The sequence below is a fragment of the Sus scrofa genome, chromosome 15 (assembly GCF_054392235.1).
Source record: "Sus scrofa isolate SSC_HxYL_T2T_F1_AM1 chromosome 15, Sscrofa_HxYL_maternal_Yorkshire_Landrace_v2.0, whole genome shotgun sequence".
Classification (NCBI taxonomy): Eukaryota; Metazoa; Chordata; class Mammalia; order Artiodactyla; family Suidae; genus Sus; species Sus scrofa.
In genome coordinates this window covers 145,581,244-145,609,242 of record NC_139397.1, presented here as the reverse complement: position 1 = coordinate 145,609,242, position 27,999 = coordinate 145,581,244, and the positions used below count along the sequence as shown (strand labels likewise).

The window sequence follows — 27,999 nt, the reverse complement described above, 5'->3', positions numbered from 1 at the left end:
TTATATTTTACTCTGCAAGACTTGGGAGACTATAGGAGATGACCTTCCCTTGAAAAGCAAAAAGAAAATAAACTCCCATTGGCGTCCTAGACTGAATGCTAATTGTTGTGGTTATATGTCAATGTGTTCCTTTTTTGCTTTTAAGTAAATTTAAGTGTGCACATGGATGATATGCTGCGCTGACGTCGAGAGGCATTCTCTCAACTTTGATGTAAAGAGTTGCCATTAAATAATCTCTGTACTCTTACCGTTATAACACAAATCCTATTACTTATGTTTAATATAGGACCTGGAATCCCCAGAGGACTTAAAGAGTCACAGTCGGTTTTGTGTTGTGTTTCGCTTTTGCGTGAATGATACGAAAACATGTGACAGTAGGAAGACCACTGGCACTGGGCTGGTAACTCAGTCCTGACTTACAAGTCAAGAAGGGCCAAAAGGCCTTGCTCTTCAAGTGGAAATTGTATATTGAAGACTGCAGGAGCTACCAGATGATCCGGCAACCCCACTCCTGGGCATATATCCGGAAAGGATGAAAGCTCTAATTCCAAAAGACACATGGACCCCAGTGTGCACAGCAGCACTACTTATAACAGCTAAGACACGAAAGCAATCAAGAGATGAGTGGATAATGATGCGGTGTGTATATATATGTATATATAACACTCCATTGTGTACACACACACACACACCATGGAATGTTACTCATCTATAAAAAAGAATGAAATAATGGTATTTGCAGCAACATGGATGGACCTAGAGATTATTATATCAAGTGAAGTGAAACAGACAAAGACAAACATCATCTGATGTGACCTGCATGTGGAATCTAAAAAAGTGATACAAATGAAATCAGTTTACAAAACAGAAAGAGACCTATAGACATAGAAAATAAACTTATGGTGACCAGAGGGAAAAAAGTGGGGAGGGATAAACTTGGAGTGTGGGATTAACAGATACTCACTACTGTATATGAAGTAAACAACAAGGATTTACTAGACAGCACAGGGAACAATACTCGGTATCTTGTAACAACCTTGTGATTCAGATATATGTACATATATAACTGAATCACCTTATTGTACACCCGAAACTAAAACAATATTGCAAATCACTATACTTTCATTTTATTGATTTATTTATTTTTTGTCTTTTTGCCATTTCTTGGGCCGCTCCAGCGGCATATGGAGGTTCCCAGGCTAGGGGTCTAATCGGAGCTGTAGCTGCCAGCCTACGCCAGAGCCACAGCAATGCAGGATCCGAGCTGCGTCTGTAACCTACACCACAGCTCACGGCAACGCCGAATCGTTAACCCACTGAGCAAGGGCAGGGATCAAACTGGCAACCTCATGGTTTCTAGTCCGATTCGTTAACCACTGCACCACGATGGGAACTCCTATACTTTAATTTTAAGAAGAAAAGAGAGACTTGGACCCAATGGCACTTGGCTTTCTATTCTACTTCACAGCCTAAAGCAAATATTGGCCTTGCTGGGGTCTTCAGTTCACCAAAATTCCCCCACAGACCTGCACCCCATGTCCTGATGCTTAGCTGAGACGGTCAAAGTCCACTGGGCTGCTGTGGCTGCAACTCAGAGCCTGCTTGGCAGAACCAAAAGTGGATGTGATCATGCCTCTAGTTAGCAGAAGTCAGATGACTGGGTTTTTGCACACAACTGCATGCTTGGTTTGCCACATGGAAAACCACAGACTGGCAGAGTAGGGACACCTAGCTCTGGGGCAGTGGTTGGGGAAACAAACTATGGTGCTGATTGACCAGTCTGGGCTCCTCATGGAAATGCCCGGTCTCTACTGATGGAAGCTGACATTATGATTCTGATGCAGGGGTTATGGCTGATTGCTAGGTTCGTGACTTCTGCTAGAATCTGACCCATTTGTCCTATGTGGGGGGAGTCACATCACAAAGGGCTTTGCCTCTGCCTGGCCCTGGCACACTGACCAGGCCTTAAGCCCCTCTTGGATCTATGGGTAGTGCCTCAACGTGGTCTACTCTTCAGCTTATAGACCAGCTGACTCTGACCACACCACTGTGACCCTAGAAACTCATGGGTAGCTTGAGCCTGGCTGCCTGGACCACTGCAGTCTGACAAGGATGTATCCTTTATCAAAAAAACTCTTCACAATGCACTGACTGTCTAGCCTACATCCCTCACGTCTCCTGTCCACACACTTTTGTAAGTTTCTTTGGTCACTGAAGGCAGGTGTCCCCAGAAAGGGATCAGCTCCTTCCTGGATAATGAGCAGGACAAAAGTGGTAGGAGATTAATGGTAGTATATAGGGCAGTTCTGAAATTTCAGGATTCTGTTAGAACATTCCTGGGGATTATGCACCATCCTTTCCCCAACCTGCCTGGAGGGCACAGGCTTGGAGTCCCTAGGGGATTCAGATTTAATTCTGGCTATATCTTATGAAAATGCCTTTGCTCCCCTGGTATCTGACCCTTCTGAATGAAAAGTTTGATTGCAGCTTTTTCACATTAGCCAAAAACGAAACACTTGGGGGTATCCATCAATAGAAGAAAATATACACAAAATGTGGTACTGTCATACCTTGTACCCTCCTTAGTAAACCACATTTATTTAAAGTTTTAAAGCAAGTCAGTTAAGTTATCATGAAAAAAATAAGAATAATGGCTGCCACTGATGAGTGAAGGGTAAAGAGGTACCAGAAAGGGCATAAGGATTGTTTCCAGGGTGATGGTCACATTCTGTATCCTGATAAGAATTTGGAGAATGCATTTATTAGAACTCACCAACCATACACTTATTTGGGGAGAAGTGTACTGATATCTGCAACTTTGAAATGTTTCAAACTTGAAGATGGGTTAGTGGATATATAGAGAAATGGATAGGTGGAATGCAATAAAGCAAGTACAGCAAAATATTAATTGTGAATCTTTGTTGGACTTTATTGTAAACTTCACTCAGCTTTTCTATAAGTGTAAACTTTCCGTGACTCAGTGTTGGGAAAGAGTTTTTGGAGAGAAAGGACAGATTAATTACTGAGAAATGACAATCACAATAAAAGAGGATTTTTTTTCATCAGTCACTAAACAAATTCTAGAGGACGATGTAGTAAACACATCACTGTGCAGATAAAAAAAAAATGTCAACCTAGAATTCTAAGCTTGCTGAAAAATTCTGTCAAAATAAAGAAAAATTTGCACATACAACACTTAAAAAGATTATCTGAGAGACCACTCACTAAAAGAACCAAAGGATTTAATTCAGCCAGATAAAAAAGCAAACTCGAAGAAACAGTGATGAGTACATAAAATTATTTTTAAATTTTTAGGTAAATATCAACTGCAAAAATCATAGTACTTTCAAACTTTGTGGTACATCTGGTCACTTGTGATGGAACATGATGGAGGATAATGTGAGAAAAAGAATGTATGTATGTGTGTGGCTGTGACTGGGTCATTCTGTTATGCAGTAGAAATTTGATAGAACACTGTAAACCAACTATAATGTAAAAAATAAAATCATAAATAAATAAATAAATGAAAATTTAAAATAAATATGAAACAACAAGGCTAAATGGTAGAGATGGATGGTCAGTATGTAGTGAATCCATGCTAAGATCTTTGTCATCCTTGGGGATTGGCGAAAGAGATTATGGAAATTTTATCTCTAATCTCCAAACCAGCAGAAAAAATAAATAGAATTGTATTTCAATCCATTCAAAAGTAGGAAAGAGACATAAAAACACAGAAAAATAAAGGCGATTAGTGATACAGAAGTTATAAGTCCACATATATCAGGAATAACAATAAATGTAAACAAATGAAATTTAACTATTACAAGATTAAGATTATCAGAGAAGATTAGAAAAAGCTAGGTGTTGTTACAAGAGGCATAAACCAGGAGTTCCTGCTGTGGCTCAATGGAATCAGCGGCATCTCTGCAGAGCCAGGATGCAGGCACAGTGGGGTAAAAGGATCCAGTGCTGCTGTAGCTGCAGTGTGGGTCACAATCCTGGCTCAGATCCAACCCCTTGGCCTGGGAACCCCAGATGCTGGAAGTGGGGGAGGAAGGGGAGGCAGCCAAGAAAGAAAAAAAAAAAAAGAGGCATAAAATACAGCTGCAAAAAAGGGCTTAATGTAAAGTGAGTAAAAATATCAAAAATGTAGAAGTTCACCTAACACTATCAGCACCCTGAATAAAGAGACCTTAAGGTCAAAAGCATTAATAAGGATAAAGAGGAACATTGTATTATAATAACAAAAGGAAAAAATCCACTAGGTTATGCAGTCATGGATAGCCTCAGAGTATTTACAGTAAAACAACAGAGTGAGGAATTGTGGGGGAATAGTGAGAAATTGGCAAAGACACAGTCAAGTGGGAGAACTCACCATATCTAAACCTGGTGGAAGAAATATAGCTTAATTGAAAAGACTTCAACAAGAAAGTTGTGCTTAATAAAGAATATGTATATGGGAAGAAACCAGATCCCAACAAATAGTTCAATGCATGCTATCTTAAAGCAGCATAGACCACTGACAAATATTGACCATAAATAAGGATGCAAAGAAACTTTCAAGAAATTTTAAAGAATTGATGAGGTCAATTCTTCATATTATGTTGCAGATATTCATCTTCCACTCCTAGCAGAATATCTGCACTGTTGGAGATGTCAGTGTGTCCAGACAAAATACATAGTCTATAACCCCCCTTTCAGCTGCATGGCCACCAGTTTAAGATCTGACCAGGAAGATCAAAGCAGAATATTTCTGTGCGAGGAGGGGGAGCCCTTGGAAAGCTTCTCCACAAAAAAGGATAGACCTCCAGGGAAAATATCTTTTACTCTTCACTCTTTTTCCTCAGGTGGCCTAGAACATGGACTCATGGCTAGAGCTGAGTAGGCATTTTGGACAAAGGCATGATCTTGACAGTGGCTGAACTCAAACGTCGAAGAAGCTTCGAAGTGTAAAGCCTTAAATAGCCAAAACTATTTTTAAAAAGAAAAGCAAAATTGGAAGTCTTGAACTAGCTGATTTCAGAACTTATCATAAAGCTATAGTGATTGAGATGGTGTGGTGTTGGCATAAAAATATATAGATAAAAAGAACAGAAAAGAAAGTCCAGAAACATGACTAAACTCATATGAGCAACTAACTTTAAACAAGGGTGTCAAGGACTTCCCGTGTGGCTCACGACTAAACAAGGGTGTCAAAGTAATTGATTTAATGTATAAATGATGCTGGAACAATTGGCTATCCACATGCAAAAAGAAGAAGAACCAATCCTTACCTCACACCACATGTAGAATTAACTCAAACTGATCACAGATCTAAATGTGAAAACTGAAACCGTAAAATTTCTTGAAGAAAATATAAGACCTGAATCAAAATTTCTTATATAGGATGGAAAAATTACAGATTATAAAAGAAAAACACTGATAGACTTCAAAAAACATTTAAAAAATTTTTCTTTTTGATGCTGCTAGGAAAATGAAAAGGGAAGCCACAGACTGTATGGCATATAACCAAAAAAGGAGTTGTATCCAGAATACATAAATAAATTTTACAACTAAAAAATAGACAACCCAGTTAAATAAGGACAAAAGTTTTGAATAGATACTGCATCAAATGAAATTTATGGACAGCAAATAAGTAAGGAAAGATGCTCACACCATTATCATTAGGGAAATGCAAATTAAAACTACAATGAGATACTATTATGCACCCATGAAAATGGCTAACATTAGGGAGATTAGCAATACCAAGTGTTAGTGAGTATGTAGAATAATTGGAAATTTCATGCATTGCTGGTGCAAATGTAAAAAGGTACAATTACTTAGAAAAATACTTAGGCAGATCCTTAAAATGCTGAACATGCACGTACATTCAAGTTACTCAGTAGTACCGCTCCTAGGTATTTACCTAAGAAATGTACAAGCAGCCTTATCTGAAATAGCCAAAAGCTGGAAACAGCTCAACATCTATTGGCAGGTGAGTAAATAAACAATCTGTGGTATGTCCGTATAACGGGATACTTCTCAGCAACAAAAATGGAATAACTACTGACACACACACACCAACGTGGATGTGCCTCAAAAGCATCATCCTAAATCAAAGGAGCCAGACACTACAAAACTATGGACTGTATAAATTCCTTTATATGAAATTTTATTTTTAAAAAACCTAAACTGATAAAAACCAATCCGCTGTTGTCAAGGGCTAGAAGGAGAAGAAAGGGACATAAATGGACTCTTGGGAATGATAGACATGTTCTAAGTGATGATTGTAGCATTTACACGACCACAGACATTTGTTAAAACTTATCCAGTCATACCGCAATAGTGATGGATGCCATTATATGAAATTATAGCTCAATAAAGACAAGAAAAGTAAAAATGGGCAGGATCTATTTAAAAACCCTAAAACAGGAGTTCCCGTCGTGGCGCAGTGGTTAACGAATCCGACTAGGAACCATGAGGTTGCGGGTTCGGTCCCTGCCCTTGCTCAGTGGGTTAATGATCTGGCGTTGCCGTGAGCTGTGGTGTAGGTTGCAGACGTGGCTCGGATCCCGCATTGCTGTGGCTCTGGCGTAGGCCGGTGGCTACAGCTCCGATTCAACCCGTGGCCTGGGAACCTCCATATGCCGCGGGAGCGGCCCAAAGAAATAGCAAAAAGACAAAATAAATAAATAAAATTTAAAAAAAAATAAATAAATAAAAACCCTAAAACATTGCTGAAGAACATAAAAGGTGATCTGAAAAAATGAGTAACTCATTCTTGTAAAGACCTCAATTCTACCCAAATTAATCTCCAAATTCAATGTATTTTCAAAGTTCCAATGGAATTAGGGACATATTGGAGGAAATTTTGATTGATTCTAAAATTCACGCACAGTGAGTAGGCTAGAATTACTGAACTTCTGGGATCTACTTTTCTGTTGCTTCTCAATATATTTTTTACTTTTTCTTGGCTAAAATATACTTATATAATGAGTAGGAATAGAAATTTTCACTTTAAAGTATGATTAAACCAGCTTGGTACCACATTAAAAATAAACAGACCAGCAGTCAGACACAGATCTGTGCATACAGAAAAAGGCACAAAAGAACTTTCAAATCATGAAGAAAAAAGTGTTGGTGCTCTACTTCAGAGTTGTGTCGGACACAGATCTGTGAATACAGAAAAAGACACAAAAGACATTCAAATCATGAAGAAAAAAAGTGCTGGCATTCACGGGCACATGAAAAGATGTTCAACACCGCTAATCATCTGAGAAATGCAAATCAAAACCCAGTGAGACATCACCTCACACCTTTGAGAATGGCTCTCATGGAGAAGAACACAAATAGCAAATTTGTGCAATATTGTGCAGAAAAGGGAACCTCACTCACTGTTGGTGTAAATGAAAGTTGGTGCAGCCACTGTGGAAAACCGTTTTGGGGGGTGGTTCTCGAAAAGCTAAATTAGAACTACCAAATGACCCAGCAATGGCACTCCCGGGCATATATCCAAACACAAAAACACTAATTCGAAAAGACACAGGTTCCCCAATGTTCACAGCAGCAGAATTTACATGTGCAACATGAAACCAGCTGCACCTTTATCATAGTGCTTAGAAATCGCCTTAGCTATTGATCCAGAAAGTTCTGTTTCCCACATAACCGCAGGACAGAATTTCACTGAGCTTTCTGCCATTATATAATAAGAATGCTGTTTCCTTTAACTTCCAAAAACGTGTTCCTTCCTTTCTTCAGTGACACCTTTAACCTTCCTGTTTCTGCAAACACTCTTTCCACGATGCTGCCTGAATCACAAGCAGAGCCTTTAGCACCACATTTCTACTAACAAACTGCTCAAGGCAATCTAGACATTTTCTACCATTCTACTTACAATTCTTGTTATTACCCAATTTTCCTTTGCCCAATTCCAAAGCCACTTCCACATTTTTAGGAATGTGCCATGGCTGCACTCCAGTTCAAATAACAGAAAATCTGGAGTCCTTGTCGTGGCACGGCAGAAACGAATCCGACTAGGAACCATGAGGTTGCAGGTTCAATCTCTGCCCTCACTCAGGGGGTTAAGGATCTGGCGTGGCTGTGGCTGTGGTGTAGGCCAGCAGCTGCGTAGCTCCAAATAGACCCCCAGCCTGGGAACCTTCATATGCCGTGGGTGCAGCCCTAAAAATACAAAACAAACAAACAAGCAAACAAACAAAAAACCCAAAAACAAAAGCAAAAACAAACCCTGCAAATAACTGAAAATCTGTTTTACTCTCTTATGGCTATCATAACAAATGACCACAAGTTCAGTGGCTTAAAACAGTTCAAATTTCTCATCTTACAGTTATGCCAGAAGGCTGACAAGAGCCTCTCTGGGCTAAAATCAAGGTTTCAGTAAGGCCTTCATTCCTTCCTGGAGGTTGTGGAGGAAAATCTATTTCCTTTACTTTTCCATCTTCTACGAGTCACCCATATTCCTTGTTCCTCCTCTCCATTTCCAAAGCCAGGAGTATCGCATCTCTCTGTGACGACCTTCTACAATCATTTCTTCTTCCCTTCACAGCCAGGAAGAGTTCTCTACTTTTTAAAGCTCATTTGAATATATTAAGTGCACCAGATAATCCAGGATACTCTCCCCTTTCAAGGTCTCTGTCTTAATTATATCTGTAAAATCCCTTTTGCATGTAAAATAACAGATTCTAGGTTCCAGAGAATAGGATACAGGCATCTTTGTAGGGCCTTTAAATTAGTAAAACTTAATATTATAAATAATAATGATGAAACTGGAATTAAAGACTCATTTTAATATCAAAAGCAAATAAAATTGTCTGAACTCTTACTTCTTTTCCTCTTGAGTTTTCCCAAAGTGGAGGTGTTTCTACTATCCACAAGAGCTAGACAAAATAGGAGGTGAAGAAACAAAAATGAATAAATAAAAATACAAATCTTAGGATGATTCATACTGCAGAAAGCGTGAATTTATGAAGATGTTTGGATTATCACTTCTCTCTTCCTTCTGAAGGAAATAAACCCACTAAATTTGAGAAATGGGAGTTCAGGATGGGCCCTGGGTCTTCCTTCATTTCTCAGTAAGACTTTGAAAAATACTCTTAAATACCTATATACTTCAGTTTACTCAGATACTTGTCTAGTTCTGAAGAACTTTGTTAGGATTAAATCAGGTCTTATGTGCAAAGGTTTATTGGAAATCATTATATAAACATGCTGCAGAATATCTATCAAAAATATGTGCTGGAGGAGTTTCCGCTGTGGCTCAGTAATAATGAACCTGGCTAGCATCCATGAGGATGAGGGTTCAATCCCTGGCCTCCAACAGTGAGTTAAGGATCCGGTGTTGCTGTGAACTGTGGTGTAGGTCACATACTCAGCTTGGATCCCATGTTGCTGGGGCTGTGGTAAAGGCTGGCAGTTGCAGCTCCAACTTGACCCCTAGACTGGGAACTTCCATATGCTACAGGTGCAGCCCTGAAAAGACCAAAAAAAAAAAAAAGTGCTGGATTAAGAATAGTTGATCTAAAGTCCTTCCACATGACAATTAAGTGCCAGGACTAGTTATCTTCAGAGACTTTTCTAAGGTTGTGACAAAATGACACTAATATCTACTAGCAGATGTCTTCTCGACTTGGGTTCCACTGAAGACTGGGTGTGGCAGGGTCAGAAAATACTGTAGATCACAAGGCTTTGTTATTAATATATGGATGTAATAAATAATATATGGCGGCCATCTTTATGAGTGTGTTTCTACTGTATCAGCCACATATAATCAACGTGGTGCACCCTGTTGAACACAATTTTATAGTGATCACTTGTTTCCCTGTTATTCTCAAAGGGTCTGGCAAATGCAGAGCTCAAGATACTAGGATGGAGTGGACCCCCTCCCACCACCTACCTGGGGCCGTGATACTAGTAGACACATCCCCGCCCCACGACCCTCAGGCAACCTTACCCATCACGCCACTAGCTTGGTTCCTTGCTTCTGGATCTACTGGCACATCTTTTGAAAAGCACATAACACAGGAACACTTCTCACTTCCATTTGCTGGTAGCTCTGCTCCTGGGCCAAAATCGTGACTTATGAAGACTTTGCATTTCCCCATCCATCCTCTTTTCTGAACCCGTGTTGATTCCCTCTTTTCTACGTCTTCCTTTTAAATCTTCCCGTGATCCTCCTACAACTGCCTCTTCCTTTCAGTCTCCGGTCTTTTCCTTTCTCATCTTTTTTATCAGACCTTCATTTCATTTTTTAAAAATTTATAATTACCTTGTCCTTTAGAGGAGAGTGGGCTAGAAGCAAACTCTTCTAAATCTCCTTCTGTATTCATTTGGAAATCTTCTGGCTCGTCAGATACTAAAGAGAAACAAGAAAATTACTGTCCAGAGATCCTGAGACAGTGATTAGGGAAGAGTTCCTAGCACTCTCATACTGCACACTGATTATCTGAGCTAAGATGAAATGCTTTCTGGAAAAAAAGCATATCTGCTCCAAAAATCACACCTGAGATCATGTTTTCCCATCTTTTGCACCTCATTCTGCTTTTTCTACTTTTATTTTTCTACGTTTAGCCCTAAGAATAAAGTTAAAAGATCTTATTCTTTCAGGAAAAAACTACCCTCCAGAAATTGCAAAAGGTAATTAGCATAACTGATTTTAGATTCATCCCAATTGGCCAATGAGTGTTTACATCACTAACCACGTTTAAAGCTAGCTAATCCGGAGTTCCCATTGTGGCTCAGTGTGTTAAGAACCCAACATAGCATCTTTGAGGATGTAGGTTCCATCCCTGGCCTCGCTCAGTGGGTTAAAGGTCCAGCATTGCCACAAGCTGTAGCTGATTAACAGATGGGGATCCATTACACAGTAACCAATTTGTGCAAATATATGTGGTCACATTTTGTCCTGGGTCTTTCATCAAAACCTTCATGAGGACACTTTGCCATCTAATCAATTTGTGAAAGGTAATCATTTTGCTTAATACATGACCTGTGTTCAACTGTTTTCATGTCATTGACCATAAATCTTTTTTTTTTTCCAGTCTCTGCTTGGCGGATGAGCATAGCACTCCACTTACGTGTAAGACGCTATTCATACTCAGGACTGGATGTAGTGGCCTCTTTGCTGTTTGTCATGGGCTTATCCTGACAAAGTTGTCAAGGCTTGTCCAAAGTCACAGTTTCCCACTGGCAGAACTTCCATTTCCTCTTTGTACTCTCAGTATGATACTAACTTTTGTACTTAGAAAATGGCAACTTTCTACAAGAGATGTCTTTTCCCTTTTTTTTTTTCTTTTGTCTTTTTAGGGCTGACCTGGCAGCATATGGAGGTTCCCAGGTCAGGGGCTGAATCAGAGCAGTAACTGCTGGCCTACAACCATAGCAACGTCAGATCCAAGCAGCGTCTGAAACCTACATCGCAGCTCATGGCAACACCGGATCCTTAGCCCACTGAATGAGGTCAGGATCCAACCTAGGTCCTCATGGATGCTAGTCAGATTCGTTCCCACTGAGCCACAACAGGAACTCCGTCTTCAGGTTTCAGTGGGACATCTGCTCCAAGGACCACACCTGAGAACACCTGAACCCTGTTTCTACCTGTTTCCACCTCATTCACCTCATTCTTCTGCTCTCTGCTTTTCAGTTTCCTATTTATAGACCTGCCTGTAAACACTTCTGCTTCTGCACTAGGAGAATAATTGTGCACCTTTGATTTTGTCAGCTTTGCTCCCTTGATGTTTCTTATCTTTACATTTCTTCCTCCATAAGGATCTTGATGTCTTCTTTTCTGCTACTTCTCTCCAGCTCTATTTGTCCAGGTCTCTCCAATCTCTATAGTAGGATCCATCCATTCCTTCCCTCACTGTCTCTCTGGACCTCTTTCCCTCCCTGCTGACATCCTTTATTTGAGAAGTAGAAGGCTCTCTGGTTTAGTCAGGCTCTGTTCTATTGTTCCCGGGAAACTGCAGGTCTTGGAAGTCTTTGGACTTCCACCATGTGGCCACACTGACCCCCCTACAAGCCTCACACAGCCACCACCTGCAATGAGATTCTCGGGACATGGGTCTCTGCCCTTCCTTCTACTTTGATTTCGGGGAAGAATGAGCATCCTTCTTGAGCACTTCCATTCCTTATCTGTAAGAAGGGATAATAACTGTTTCCTTGGCCAAGTCCTAAAGTGCTGAGAGGAAATCTAATTTGCCAAAGTATTTCAAAAAGAATGAAGCACCAGAACAGAAACGGACTCACAGACTTTGAAAAAATTATGGTGACCAAAGGGTGCAGGAGGGGGGAGGGATGGGCTGGGGTTTGGGATTGGCATATGCACCCCCTGAAAACTGCAAAAGGTAATTAGCATAACTGATTTTAGATTCATTTGGCCAACAGGGACCTGCTATATAGCACAGAGAACTCTACCCAATATTCTGTGAAAATCTGTGTGGGAAAAGAATCTGAAAGACAATGGATGTGTGTACATGTATAACTGAATCACTTTGTGGTGCAGCAGAGATGACCACAACCTTGTGAATCAACTCTACTTCAATACACCTTAAAAACAGTGAAGTATAATCCACAACCTGATGAAGAATATGCAGCCAAAACTATAACGTGGGCTTTAGAGTCCACTGCTCTTTCTTTCTGACAAGGAGATCTCAAGGACCATGTTTCTTTTGAAGCCTCTCTAAGGTTATGACAGGATAAGATTATTATCAATGAACAGTAAAATAAATATTTATTTCTTTACAGAAAATAAGGGGTGTCAGAGGGCGAAAATCACAATATTGAGCCTTTGGTGTAAAGAAGCATAAAAAGTGTGAAGGAAAAACCTCTGCCTTTCTTTAGTTCTGATCGACTGCAACATGAAGTAACACATCTCTCCTCACAAGGGTCATGCTGTTCAGCTCTGAGTTCAGACACCTGACACCCTGCAGCCCAGGGCTGACAATCCTTCTTCCTTACCTGGGCCATGTCTTGGTGGGGAGTTTGAGGCCTCCTGGGGCTCTTCTTCGTTGCAGGTCTCCCAACAGGTACTGCTGTCCTCTGCAGAAAGGAACAAAATCCCTCAGAGCTCTCAGTATACAAATCATGGGGAAATCATGACAAAAGAACTCAGGAGACACAGGAAGCTCAAGTATCCCCTAGGTGGGGGGCTGTCCCTGCCCCAGACCACCTTGGTCGGCTCTTGACATCCAAATGGAGAAGGTTCTGGGATAAATCTCTTTGGGTACATATATGAATGAATTCGATGAAGGCATGCACTTGAGGTGCATTCTGTTACCTGAGAGTAGCTGAGGCTGCCAGGGAGAGCATCACCACTCTGAGTATGTTATGGGTACCACTCTCCACATGGAGCGACTTTAACTTGGACACTCACCACTGGGATGGAAGATGCTCCTGTCTGATACGCATTCCTGTGTTTCAGGGTCCCAACCGGATTTTCGCATGCTTTTAATAAAATCACTTAGGCACTTCTGCTTTGGGGCCCCAGCCTACCTTTGGCTCATCCTGTCTCCTTACGTTCTTCGTGTGGGGGGGGAGGGGTTCGCCCTACTTAACTCGGCTCATTTCTATCCTTAGTCTCTCACAGTTTTGAAAAAACAAACAAACAAACAAACAAGCAGAAAATGGACACAACTTTATTTGGATGTATGCGATTATGAAGAAGAGAATGGCAAGATGAGAGAAGGAGATTTTTCCCCCATTTATTGAGGCAAATGGAAATTTAGATCATAATTACCTACTCCCTTTGCTGGTGATAGGCTGAGCCCCTCCTTGGATTCTCCCTGGTGAGTTATTTGAGGAGCTTTGGAATCACAGGTCACTGCAGAGAAACAAGGACATGATGGACCATGGAGGGAGATCAGAAACCAACCTCAGTGCATGTGTGCCAAGCTTGACGGGAAAGTGATATGTCTGCACCAAGTGGGGCTCCCCAGGGCCACACAGTCCCCTTCTGCTTCTTTGCCATCTGCTCGCACCTCTTCCCCTTCTCTCTCCTTCCCAGTGTCTTGCCCACAGTGCCACCTCCACATAGCTCGGTTTCGCAGCTGTTCATCGCTTTGATTTTCTGGGCTTCTCTCCTCATCTCTTGTTTTCAGGTCTTGGGGGGGGTTTTGTTTGTCTGATTTTCGGGAATGATGTATCTCTTTTCTCCTATTACCCTTTCTAGCTTTCTTATTCTAGAGTGGACCCAAGCGGTTGGGTTCATTCTTATGCGCACTGTCTCTCCGTGGTTTCCCATCTCTCCCCATCAACACTAATCTTTCCCTAATTAAAGTCTTCTCTTGGGTGAGGAGAAAATGGAACCCTCCTCCACTGTTGGTGGGAACATAAGCTGGTGCAATCGCCACGAAGAACAGTATGGAGGTTCCTTAAAAAAACTAAAAAAAACCAAAAAAAAACAAATATAGAACTACTAAATGATCCAGCAATCCCACTCCTGGGCATCTATCCAGAGAAAACCACAATTCAAAAAGATACATACACCCCAATGTTCACTGCAGCACTACTTACAATAGCTAAGACATGGAAGCATCCCAAATGTCCATCAGCAGAAGATTGGATAAAGAAGATGTGAGATATATATATATATTGGAAATATTACTCAGCCATTTTATATATATGTATATATATGTATATATATATATGAAATATTACTCAGCCATAAAAAGCATAAAATAACACCATTTGCAGCAACATGGATAAACCTAGAAATTATCACACTAAGTGAAGTGACTCATACAGAGAAAGACAAATACCATATGAGATCACCAATAGGTGGAATCTAATGGAAACGATACAATGGAACTTACAAAACCAAGGCAGACTCAAAGATTTCGAAATCGAAGTTATGTTTACGCAAAAGGGAAATGTGGCAGGGGGGGATAAATTAGGGAGTTGGGATTGATATATACACACTACTGTATATAAAATACATGAGTAACACGGGCTTATTGTACAGCAGAGAGAAGTTCACTCAATACTGTGTAATAACCTACCTAGGAAAAGAATCTGAAAAGGAACGGATATATTCATGTGTTTAACTGAGCTACTTTGCTGTTTAATTAACACAGATTTGTAAGTCGATTCTATGCCAATAAAATTTTTAAATGAAAGAAAGAAAGAAAGAAAAACACTCTTCTCCGTGACCCTGCTCCCTCCCTCGGAAACCTGCAGAACTCCTTGAGCTTCCTCTTCCTTTTCCAACCACATGGCCCCACCCTGACTGCCACCTGGCTTCACACAAGAGTCACCTTCAGGGACACACCCAGGATGCTGGTGCCCACCCTTCCTTTTCTGCCTTTCTCTGCCTCATTTCCCCAACCATAAAATAGAGGTTACAACAGTGTGAACTCTTGTGTCTTGAGGTTTTGTGACGGTAAGAAGGGGGCTTGCGCCATCCGGTAGTCTGATGGAGACAATGAGAAACCGCTCACCTTGTCCCCCCCTCCTTCTTCTCTTTCTCATTCTCACCCTTTCCACACCCCTCTGCTTCTTCTTTACCTCAGTATCTCGCTGTTGGAATCTGCGAGAAAAGGTCTGTTTCTTTTCCCCTGTCTGTTTTCTCCCTCTTCCTTCCCCGACACTGAGCTTTGTCTTTTCTCTTTGTCTCTCATCCTGTTGCTTTCTAGAACTGGGGACCTCTATGTTGACAGGAAAATCGAGCTTTAACTGGATAATAGGTCATTTAAATTCTAATTACCTTCTTTATTATAAGGGAGCCACCCGAGCGTTTCTTCTGATTTTCCTCTTTTACCACGTGGTAGAGCTGCGGGGTTGCAGGACACTAAAGAGAGAAACAGGAACGTAAGACAGAGACTTGAGCTCTGTTTCCACACGACTGCACCTGCACCGTGAAGATGTGGATCTCTTTGCTCTCCCCGACGTGCACCATTTCTGTCTTTTTTCTCCTCTGCGATGTTCTTTATCCCTTTGCTCCACTATCTCCCTATTTATTCTTTTACCTCACTTCCTCCTCATCTCTCCGGTACATAGTATTTCACTAATTGTATGCAATCCTGGGAAGTAAGTTCAAAATGATCACTCTCCTTCCAAACGCCAACCCAATAGTATTTAGATTCCACATACTTTTAGATAAAATTTGGCATACTTAGGCAACTCCACTTGGTGCCGGTCTGCAGCATTTTCATTATTCTGTGTCTTTAAATTCTCTGCCCAGAAGCCCTCAGCCCCTCTTTCCCCTTGCCTCCCACACACCTGAAAAAAGTAACCAGAGGCTGAGTAGAAATGTTTGTTTGGGCTTGGAGGAAGGAAAGAAAGTGTCCCTTGTCTACAGACACACAAATTTAATGAGATAATTGGTCACAAATCATAATTAGCTCCCCCATTATCTGGATGCAGTTTGAGCATCTCTTCAGAATTGTCTTTGTTCATCCTTCGAAGAGTGCTGTGCTCACCGAAAACTGAAGGGAAGCACAGAAATGACCAGACATGATGATAAGGGAACAGACCTAGGGGTGCTTGTGCTGAATTCTGGAGATCAGAGCTCAGGTGAGCTTCTTTTTGAGAAAAAGAGGCTGTGGCTCCCTGGACCTCACCTACGACCCATGGGTCTTGCTCTGCCTCTTCTCCTTCTTGTTATCCCTCCATCACTTTTATCCTCATTTTTCTGCCCCCGCACACTGTCCTCTCTGTGCGGTGGCGTGGCGGACACACGTCTCCTTGGTTCTCTGGGCTTCCCCCCCATCTTTTCTATCTTCATTGCCCTTCGGTGCACCTTATCGCTCCTGTTAGTGGCTTGGTTTTTCTTTCTAGGTCTCTTCATCTCTCATGGCATGCCCCGGTCCTGTCATCTCTTTCTCCTTTCCCCTGCTCTCACCACTGAAATATATTTGTTGGATGAGAATCTTCTTGCACAGGCTCTGATCCACTCCCCTGATGATACCTAAGGGCCTCCTGGGGTCTCCCGTTTCAACTCTGCCCAACTGACAGCCCCACAGTCACCACATGAGTCATCAAGGATGCTGGTTCTGGTGGGAGGGAGGGACTGCGGGTTTGGGACTGGCATATGCTCACTAAGGTAGGTGTAACAATTGGCCAAAGGGGATCTTCTGTGTAGCAGAGACCTCCACCCAGTATTCTGTGATAATCTATGTGGGAAAAGAATATGGGAGAGAATGGATACATATATATGTATGACTTTGGGTCACTTTGTTGTACGTCAAAGATTATGACAGCCTTGTAAATGAAATATACTTCAATAAAACTTTCAAAAAAAAAAAAAAAAAGGATGCTTCTGTCCTCAATTGTTTCACTGCTTTGACCTGGTAAAAGACCTTACATACTTCAGTGCTTCTGTTTCTTTATCTATAACATAGGAATGCATAACAGTTTTATGCTTTATACCCATAACTTCATGGAGATAAATATGACATCTTGTTTACCAAAATTCTTTGAAAATCATAGTAACATAATAAATAATAGTTGATGAAAATTGAAATTTATATTTGAGAGCAATTGATATGAAGGACCATGTTTCTTTTCAGGATTTTCCAAAGTTGGGCACAAAATAACGGCATGATAAACAAACAATAATAGGAGTTCCTGCCATGGTGCAGTGGGTTAAGAATCCAGCTGCAGTGGCTTAGGTCGCTGCAGAGATGCAGGTTTGATGTCTGCTGTGGCATAGGTCACAGCTATGGTTTGGATTCATTCCCTGGCCTGGAGACTTCTATATGCTGCCGGTGCAGCCTTAAAAAAATAAAATTAAAAAAAAGTCTTAAAAATAAAAAATAATAATACTTTTCTTCTCTAGAGAAGAAAAAGGATGGGTGGGTGTAAACTCAAGTCTGTACTATTAACAGGTGTGAAAGTTCACCTTTCTCCAGCACGTGGCTGCTAGAACGCACTTAGGAACATTTATGTTATTATTATGTTATTTACATCATTATGGACTTGGGATTCCAGGACACACCGGATCTTTTGACTGTGGAGCATGCTCAGAGGAAAAGGCATCAAGAACACCAGCTGTGAGTTCAGCTACCTGACACCCTCAGCTGGCAATTCCTCACTTCCGTACCTGGCCAATATCTTTGTGGGGATCTCAAGGTTTCCAGGGTCTGTTCTCCAGCACTGGTCTCCAACAGGGCATTGCTGACCCCTGCAGAAAAGAATGCAATCTCATAGACATCTCGGTTTATGACCAAGAAGGAATCACAGCAAGAAAACTCCAAGAAAACCAAGAAATCCTGAGAAACTGGAATGGTCCTGAGCACCCCCCAAAACCTGACTTAATGCTTAGCTTTGCTTCAGCACCTCTCACTAGAGGCTGAGAAATGCACCCATCACAGGAATATCTTCCTTTGCTTATACCACATTGTCTACTTCCTTTCCCATTTGAGTCCGCTTATTTTATTCATCTCTGCCTCTGTTTCCTTCTGCTGATGCCTCTTGGAGTTTCTTTTTCTCTTGGTGTGTTTCTCTTCTGTTCCTGCAACTTTTCCCCTTGTTTCTCTGATGCTGCTCCTTCTCTTCTAGCCTTTGTCTCTCAACTTGTTCTTTCTAGATTTCTCTAAAGAAAGCCACCCACCCCCACCCTGAGGGAGTATAGCTGACCCAGAAAGTTGTGTTAGCTGCAGGTGTGTGGCAAAGTAAATCTGTTATACATATACATATATCGCTTCCTTTTCAGATTCTTTGCCCATATAGGTTATTACACAGTATCGAGCAAATCACCCTGTGCTAAACCATAGGTCCTTATTATCTATCTATTTTGGAGCTTGACATACACACTGCTATATATAACATAGTGAGATACTACATTTTAAATAGGATTTGACTAGAGTGAGGAGGTAAAGTGGAGGGGAGTGGAATGTGAAAACCACACTGAACGAGGCAGAAAGTATATGAAAAGTTCAGATCTGAAACAGATTTGGAGAAAGACGGATCAAGAAGGAGGAGGAGTAAGACGTCACGCTTACCTTCTCCCACAAACTCATCAAAAAACCACATCTACATGTAAAACAACTCACACAGAACATCTATTGAATACTGGAGGAAGAACTTAAACCTCCAAAGAGGGCAGGAAACTCTTTTTTTTTTTTTTTTTGTCTTTTTAGGGCCACACCCATGGCATATGGAGGTTTCCAGGCTAGGGGACCAATTGGAGTTACAGCCACCAGCCTACGCCACAGCTACAGCAACGCAGGATCTGAGCTGTGTCTGTGACCTACACTACTGCTCATGGCAACACCAGATCCTTAACCCACTGAGCAAGGCCAGGGATTGAACTCACATCTTCATGTATACTGGTCGGGTTCATTTACCTCTGAGCCATGACGGGAACTCTAGGCAAGAAACTCCTGACATAACTGGGTAGGACAAAAGAAAAAGAGAGAAAGAGAGAAAAGGAATCAGGACAGGACTAGCATTCCTGAGAGGGAGCTGTGAAGAGGAAAAGAAACCCATAACCCTGGGAAGCCACCTAACCAACGGGGAGATCAGCGGAGAAGGAGGGACCTCAAAGTTGCCAAGAAAAGCACAGCAGCTGGACCGAGGAGGGCAGAGTAGAGTGAGAGCCACACAGATCATCTCAGCCACTGGCCCAGACAGCACAGCCTGAGATGCTCAGGTGGGGGCTGGGGGCTGAGACTCAGGTTCTGGAGGTCAGTCCCAGGGAGAGGACTGGGGTTGGCTGTGTGGGGACAGCCTAAGGGGCTAAGGAGCACTGTGCCATGGGTGGGGGAGCAGTGTGCTATGGACTGGGGAATGGAACACCACAGTGGAGGGAACCAAGGAGAAGGTCTGGGCCTGCAGGAGAGTCAAGGCACCATTGTTGGGGAGGGCAAGAGGAGGAGGGGGCAGACCGCCATAGGAATCTCCCTGTGCACACACACGCGGGCTCTCAGAGGGCTGGGTGTCTCTGGCGCAGGCTACAGGTGGTAAGAAGCCACTTGCTCTGGCTACGGGAGACTGGGTGCTTCTTGTGCAGGCTACAGGTGGCCAGGAACCTCTTGTGTAGGCTAAGGGCAGCAGGGGGCTAAGTGTGATGTGGTGCCTCTTGTGTGATCTATAGGCAGCAGGGTTGGACCTCGGTGGTCGTCTCGGAGGCCAGAGGGAGGTGTGGCCTGCCACCACTGGGGGCCTGTGAGTGGGCTCCACCTGTGGCCCCAGTCATCTCAGGAGTTGGCTTAAAAAAAAAAAAAAAAAAAAAAAAAAAAGGCACGGCAACCAAACACCACACGTTGTTGATCTCACCACCCTGGGAACACACCCTTCCTGCAGCTGCGACTGCCTGATGCTCTGGGCAGCGCCTAGGTGCTTGATCACTGTCCCTTCCCCAAACCCTACAATTAGGAGCAGCTGGTGTGGCACCTCCTTCATGGGCTAAGTGGGACAGGGTGCTTTTTGCGTGGTCTGCAAGTGGCGGGGGCAAACCACTGCAGTTATCTCTGACTCCAGAGGTGGGTGTGGCCCACCACCACTGGGGATACCGGAACAAAAGCCACTTGCAGCCCCAACCACCTCAGAGGGCACCACAAAGGAGGGCATTGTGACAGAACACCACCTGTTGTTGCTGTCACACCCCTGGGAGCATACCGGCCCTGTTGCTGCCAGTGCCAAACCCTCTGGGCAGTGCCCACAGGCTTGATCTCTGTCACTTCCCAGGATCCTGCAACTAGGAGCAGACTGTGCAGCACCTCCTATGTGGACTAAGTGAGACATGGTGCTTCTTGCATGGTCTGCAGGTGGAGGGGGCAAACCACTGTAATTATCGCTGACTCCAGAGGTGGGCGTGGCCTGCTACCACTAGGAGTCCCTGAACAGGCACCACTTGTGGCTCCAATCACCTCAGAGGAGAGCATCGCAATCGAACACTACCCTGGGAACTCACACATCATGCTGCTGCCAAATGCTCTGGGCACCTTGTAAATCTGCCGAGGCTCATTACCAGTTCCCAGGGCCCTGCAACTAGAAGTAGCCTGCACCACATTCCTGCAGGTCCTGTTGCAGGAATGAGCCCAGAAACCAGGTACTGACTACTAGCCATACCTGTTGCCTCCTTCTCCCTGGAAATACACTCAGCACCCTAGATATAACAGCCTGCTCACACCAAAGACAAAGACAGCAAATATTCAAACTCCCATGCCAAAAATAAGTAATAATCCCCACAAAACACAAAGGGGTGCTCTTGCTTAGAAATAGCCCTCCAAGACTATAGTTTGGCTTCCCTAAACTCACAGAAAAAGAAAAACACAAGTAAGATGCAGAAGCTCAGGAACGATCCCCAGTTAAAAGAACAGGAGAATTCACCCAAAGCAGCAAACAATGAAACAGACCTCTGCAGTCTGATAGACACTGAGTTCAAAAGGGAGGTAGTGAAAATACTAAAGGAATTAAAGCTGAATATCAAGGAATTAAGAGCAGATATGAACAATAATGCAGATTCCCTTAGAAAGGAAATAGAAAATATAAGGAGGAACATAGAAAAAATAGAAAATTCATTTGTAGAGACACAAACTGAGCTAAAGGCACTAAAGAGCAGAATGAATAATGCAGAGGAACAAATTAGTGACTTGGAAGAGAGAATAATGGAAATCACTCAATCAGGACAGTAGACAGAAAACCAAATGAAAACCATGAAAGCAATATAAGAGATCTATGGGATAATATAAAGCGGGCCAATAGGAACTGCAGAAAGAGAAGACAAACAAAAAGGGTTTGAAAATATATTTGAAGAAATTATGTCTGAAAATTTTCCAAATCTACAGGAAGCATTGCTGAATAGACTTTCTTTTTCCCATTTTATGGTCTTGCCTCCCTTGTCAAAGATTAAGTGACCATAGGTGTCAGGGTTTATTTCCGGGTTCTCTACTCTGTTCCATTGGTCTGTCTGTCTGTTTTGATATCAGTACCACACTGTTTTGATGACTGTGGCTTTGTAATATTTCTTGAAGTCTGGGAGAGTTATGCCCCTTGCTTGGTTTTTGTTTCTCAGGATTGGTCTTTTGTGGTTCCATATAAATTTTGGGATTGTTTGTTCTAGTTCTGTGAAAAATGTCATGGGTAATTTGATAGGGATTGCATTGAATCTGTAGATTGCTTTGGGTAACATGGCCATTTTTACAATATTGATTTTTCCAATCCATGAACATGGAATATCTTTCCATTTCTTTACATCTTCTTTAATTTCTTCAATTAAAGTTTTAGTTCTTAGCATATAAGTCCTTTACCTCCTTGGTCAGGTGTATTCCGAGGTATTTGATTTTTTGAGGTGCAATTTTAAAGGGATTATATTTTTGTATTCCTTTTCTAACATTTCATTGTTGGTATACAGAAATGCTACTGACTTCTGAATGTTAACCTTATATCCTGCTACTTTGCTGAATTTATTAATCAGTTCAAGGAGTTTTTGGGTTGAGTCCTTAGGGTTTTCTATGTATACTATCATGTCGTCTGCATACAGTGACAGTTTTATCTCTTCTCTTCCTATATGAGTGCCTTTTATTTCTTTTGTTTGCCTAATTGCTGTGGCTAGGACTTCTAAAACTATGTTGAATAGCTGTGGTGAGAGTGGGCATCCGTCCCCGTCTTGTTCTAGATTTGAGTGAGAAGGCTTTCAGTTTTTCCCCATTGAGTATTATATTTGCTGTGGGTTTGTCATAAATGGCTTTGATGATGTTTAGGAATGTTCCCTCTATACCCACTTTGGTGAGAGTTTTGATCATGAATGGATGTTGGACTTTGTCAAATGCCTTTTCTGCATCTATTGAGACAATCATATGGTTTTTGACTTTTCTTTTGTTAATGTGGTGTATGACATTAATTGATTTGCATATGTTGAACCATCCTTGTGAACCTGGGATGAACCCTACCTGGTCATGATGTATGATCTTTTTTATATGTTGTTGGATTCGGTTGGCTAAGATTTTGTTGAGGAATTTTGCATCTATATTCATCAAAGATATTGGCCGATAGTTTTCTTTTTTGGTGGTATCTTTGTCTGGTTTTGGAATTAGTGTGATGGTGGCCTCATAGCAAAAGTCTATTCAGCAAGCATTGCTGGGAAACCTGGACAGCTGCATCCAAAGCAATGAAATTAGAACACACCCTCACACCATGCACAATAATAAACTCAAAATGGCTCAAAAAACTTAAATGTAAGACAAGACACCATCAAACTCCTAGAAGAGAACATAGGCAAAACACTCTCTGACATCAACCTTCTGAATATTTTCTCAGGTCAGTCTCCCAAAGCAACAGAAATAAGAGCAAAAATAAACCAATGGGACCTAATCAAACAAAAAGCTTTTGCACAACAGAGGAAACCAAAAAGAACACAAAAAGACAACTTACAGAATGGGAGAAAATAGTTTCAAATGATGCAACCGACAAGGGCTTCATCTCTGGAATATATAAGCAACTTATACAACTCAACAGCAAAAAAGCCAATCACCCAATGGAAAAAATGGGCAAAAGACCTGAATAGACATTTCTGCAAGGAAGATACACAGATGGCCAGCAAACACATGAAAAAATGCTCAACATCCCTTATTATTAGAGAGATGCAAATCAAAACTACCATGAGCTATCACCTCACACCAGTCAGAATGGCCATCATTAATAAGTCCACAAATAACAAGTGCTGGAGGGGGTGTAGAGAAAAGGGAACCCTCCTGCACTGCTGGTGGGAATGTAAACTGGTATAACCACTGTGGAGAACAGTTTGGAGGTACCTTAGAAATCTATACATAGAACTACCATATGACCCAGCAATCCCACTCTTGGGCATATATCTGGACAAAACTCTACTTAAAAGAGACACATGCACCCGCATGTTCATTGCAGCACTTTTCACAATAGCCAAGACATGGAAACAACCCAAATGTCCATCGACAGGCGACTGGATTAGGAAGATGTGGTATATATACACAATGGAATACTACTCAGCCATAAAAAAAGAACAGAATAATACCACTTGCAGCAACATGGATGGAACTAGAGATTCTCATACTAAGTCAGAAAGACAAAGACAAATACCATATGATATCACTCATATCTGGAATCTGATATATGGCACAAATGAATCTTTCCACAGAAAAGAAAATCATGGACATGGGGAACAGACTTGTGGTTGCCAAGGGGGAGGCAGAGGGAGTGGGATGGACTGGGAGCTTGGGGTTAATAGATGCAATCTATTGCCTTTGGAATGGATAAGCAATGAGATCCTGCTGTGTAGCACTGGGACTATATATAGTTACTTGTGATGGAGCATGATAATGTGAGAAAAAAGAATTGTATACATGTATGTGTAACTGGGTCACTTTGCTGTACAGTAGAAAATTGACAGAACACTGTAAACCAGCTACAATGGAAAAAATAAAAATCATTATAAAATTAAAAAAAAAACACACAAGGATTGAGAACCCAGAATAGATTCACATTAAAAAAAAAAAAAAAAGACAAGAAAAAGAAAAAGAGGAGTTCCTGTCATGGCTCAGTGGTTAACAAACCCGACTAGCATCTATGAGGACTTGGATTCAATCCCTGGCCTCATTCAGTGGGTTAAGGATATGGCGTTGCCATGAGCTCTGGTGTAGGTCACAGACACGGCTCAGATCCCGCGCTGCTGTGGCTCTGGCGTAGGCCGGCGGCTACAGCTCCGATTCAACCCCTAGCCTGGGAACCTCCATATGCCGCAGAAGCGGCCCTAGAAAAGGCAAAAAGACGACAACAACAAAACAAATTAAATTAAATTATTGCGGGGAAAACTTTATCCTGTCTTGAATTAATATTGTAGGAGGCAGGTGATAAGGCTGGGAAAACAGGCCAGGGTTCATCACATGTGACCTTAGGTGGCACTCAGAGATATATTTATTTAATCTTTAGTGTATTCAGAAGGTATAAAGGAACATAACACAATTTCATTTTCATTTTCAAATGTCCCATCCAGCTGAAATGCAAATAACACATTTGATTGGAGCAAGGTTAGAGGAGGGTCATGAACAGAACTGTTGCTTTGAGAACCGTAACAGAGACCTGGATTAGTGATCTGGATTGGAGATGTGCCAGAAGGATATTCTGGAAGAGAAATGATTATGTTGGATATAGCAGGCATGCGTTTGGGGGTAAGAGGGGTCCTGATGACTCCTAGGGCTCCAACTTTCAAAACAATGAGACAATAGTGATCCATCACTGAGACATGAGTGCAGAAGAGAAGTTAGATCTAGCTTGAGCAATGAAGATGCTACTTTCAGTTCTGAAGTGCCAAGGACAGGTATCTCATAGATCGTGGTCTTCAGGTCCATGGGTAAGTGTACTCTGAAGATAGTAGAGAGTGGAGATTTGATCTTAAGAACCACTGGAGGAGTTCCCATCATGGCGCAGCAGAAACGAATCCAGCTAGGAACCATGAGGTTGCTGGTTTGATCTCTGGCCTTGCTCAGTGGGTTAAGGATCCAGCATTGCCATGAGCTGTGGTGTAGGTTGCAGACATGGCTTGGATCCAGCGTTGCTGTGGCTGTGGTGTAGGCTGGCAGCTGTAGCTTTGATTAGACCTCTAGCCAGGGTACCTCCATGTGCCGTGAGTGCAGCCCTAAAAAAAGCAAAAAAAAAAAAAAAAAAAAAAAACCATTGAAATATTCAGGGAGAGGGTTATTGCAATCTGAGTACTATACAAGTGCCACTCTGACAGTTAAGGACAATTTAATCTGAAAACTCACAGCTAATGTGGTGGCACAAGCCAACACTTGTGCCCAAAGTTGCTTATATCCAGTGTTCTTACCACAAACCAACAATGTCCTGATGTGCTCCTTCCTCCCTTTCATCCTCTTTTTACTCTCCATCTATTTTCTATCCATTCTCCTTCAATTCTTTCGCTACATAGTTGCCTCTGTACCTCTCCCTGACTTTTCCCATCTCTTAGTATGTATTTTCCTCTCATTCTTTCTCTTTCCATTATTTTTCCCTCTCAATTTTGAGCTTTGATTCTTAGAAGATTTTTTTGTCTCTTCTCTGCTGTGTCTTACATTTGCTTCATTTCCATTTCTGTTTCTCTCCCTTTACGTTGACCTCCATGTACCAATACTATTCAACTTTTGTCTCTCTGTGTGATTTCATTCTCTGAGTTCCCCTCTCCCATCATCTCCAAACCTCTCCTCTTGGATTCTGACTATAGTACCAGGGACTTCCAACTGGCCAGCTCTCCCACAGGAACCTGACATGGCGTCATGTTCCAAATTCCTCTTAATTGCTCTGTGAAATTATTTGAAAATTATCCCCTATCCCAACCTGGAAGTGTGGGCTTTTACATTTTTTGGGAAAAGTGGATCCATCCACATACTTTGTCATATATTACACCCTATCTACCTTCTCCAATTTCTCTTTTTATATTCTCCATCAGTGATATTTTATCTACTCAGGAACTCAGATTCCTTTTCTCATTGTCTCTTTTGCATCTTTGAGAAGGTAGGAGAAGCAAGGACTAGCAGAGCCCTAGGACAGGAGACAGGAGGTAGGCTTTGCTTCCATGAAGACAAGAAAACAAAGATTTAATATGAAGTTGATAAATTAAAGGATAGTTACCTTGTCTGTCACGTGGCTGTAATCTGGGTGTATCTTCTAACCCTCTTATATTATTCATTTGGAGAGATGCACGTTCCAGGGGCACTGAAGAGAGCCAACAAGAAAATGACAGAACTAAGACAGTATCCCAAGAAGGGACCTCGGTGTACTCAAGCTGAACCCTGAGGTTCAAGTTCCAAGAACCCCACCTGAGGCCCAACAGAGACTTGCTTCCCTCTTTCTCATTTCAATGCATATGTGTAAGACAGCTGCGTGGCCACCATCACAGTCAAGAATGGGAACCTCCACCCAATGTAAGCAACCCCTGTTTTGATTTTTGTCACCATTGATGGGTCCTTCCTTCCTGGTACTCTGCTTGTCTGTAATGATGCTCATATCAGTGGGATCATACAGCACGCCCTCCTGTGACTGGCTTCTTTTGCTCAACATAAGGTTTCTGAGATTCATCCATGTTGTTACAAATACCAGTAGTTCATCCTTTTATACTGCCGAATAGTATTCCACTCTATAAATATATCACTGTTTACTTACTCTCTTATTGGTGAGAATTTGAATTGGTTTCAGGTTTTAGCTATTAGGAATAAACTTCCTTGTACAAATCTTTGTGTAAACATATGTTTTCTAGGAGTGGGGCTGGTGGGCCATGGCTTATATTTAACTTTGTAAAAGACTGCCAGACAGCTTTCCAAAGCAGTCATATCACTTTATATTCCTACCAGCAATACACATGAAGGAGTTCTAATTAATCTATAGTCTCACCAACATTTAGTGTCAGTATTTTTAATTTTAGCAATTTTAATATTTGAATGGTGGCTCATCGTGGCTTTGATTTGCACTTTCCCAGTGACTAATGAGATTATATAGTTTGCATATGTTCTTATTGGGCATTTTATATCTGTTCAAGTCTTTTGTCCATTTTTTAATTGGTGGTATTTCCTTTTATTATTCATTCCTAGGAGTCCCTTATACACTCTAGGTACAAGCCTTTATCAGATATGTGTACGGCAATATTTTCTCCCAGTCTAATACCTCACTTTTCCTTTTTGTAATAATGTCTTTGGATTAGTAGTTTTTAATTTTGATGAAGTCCAGGTTACCAAGTTGTTGTTTTTTTTATGGTCCCTGCTTTCTGTGTCCTATATAACAAATTTTTGCCAACTCTAAATTTGCAAAGATACTCTCCTGTGTTTTCTTTTAGAAGTTTTTCTTTAACTTTTAGATTTGTGATCCAGCTTGAACTATGTGTGTGGATAGTGTAAAGTAGGAGAGGAGATAAACTTTTTCCATGTCTGCTCTGCCTCTTTCTCAGTCTTTTAACAACTCACTCTGCTTCTCTCCATTTCTCACATTTCTCCTTACTGTCCTGTTCCCATCGCTGCCTCTCCTGGAGGAATGATTGCGGATCCTTAATTCTGAAGGTGTTGCTCCCCTTGGCCACTCCCATCACCTTGTGTTTCTGCC

General features: G+C 41.7%; 1 protein-coding gene across 7 annotated transcripts in view; it reads right to left on the bottom strand.

The window, feature by feature from the left end:
• SP140 (SP140 nuclear body protein) overlaps positions 1 to 27,999 on the bottom strand; it is a 65,613-nt gene that overhangs the window by 20,448 nt on the left and 17,166 nt on the right. For 6 of the 7 annotated variants that reach the window (XM_021075642.2, XM_005657576.4, XM_003133706.5 and 3 more), the window contains 8 exons: positions 26,539 to 26,622; positions 18,035 to 18,115; positions 15,698 to 15,781; positions 13,733 to 13,816; positions 12,955 to 13,035; positions 10,265 to 10,351; positions 9,950 to 10,057; positions 8,823 to 8,876 (listed from right to left, as the gene is read on the bottom strand). In XM_021075642.2, the coding sequence (XP_020931301.2) occupies positions 8,823 to 8,876; positions 9,950 to 10,057; positions 10,265 to 10,351; positions 12,955 to 13,035; positions 13,733 to 13,816; positions 15,698 to 15,781; positions 18,035 to 18,115; positions 26,539 to 26,622 (663 nt within the window). The remainder of the gene's footprint in view (positions 1 to 8,822; positions 8,877 to 9,949; positions 10,058 to 10,264; positions 10,352 to 12,954; positions 13,036 to 13,732; positions 13,817 to 15,697; positions 15,782 to 18,034; positions 18,116 to 26,538; positions 26,623 to 27,999) is intronic. The other variant, XM_085000655.1, reaches the window with a different exon arrangement.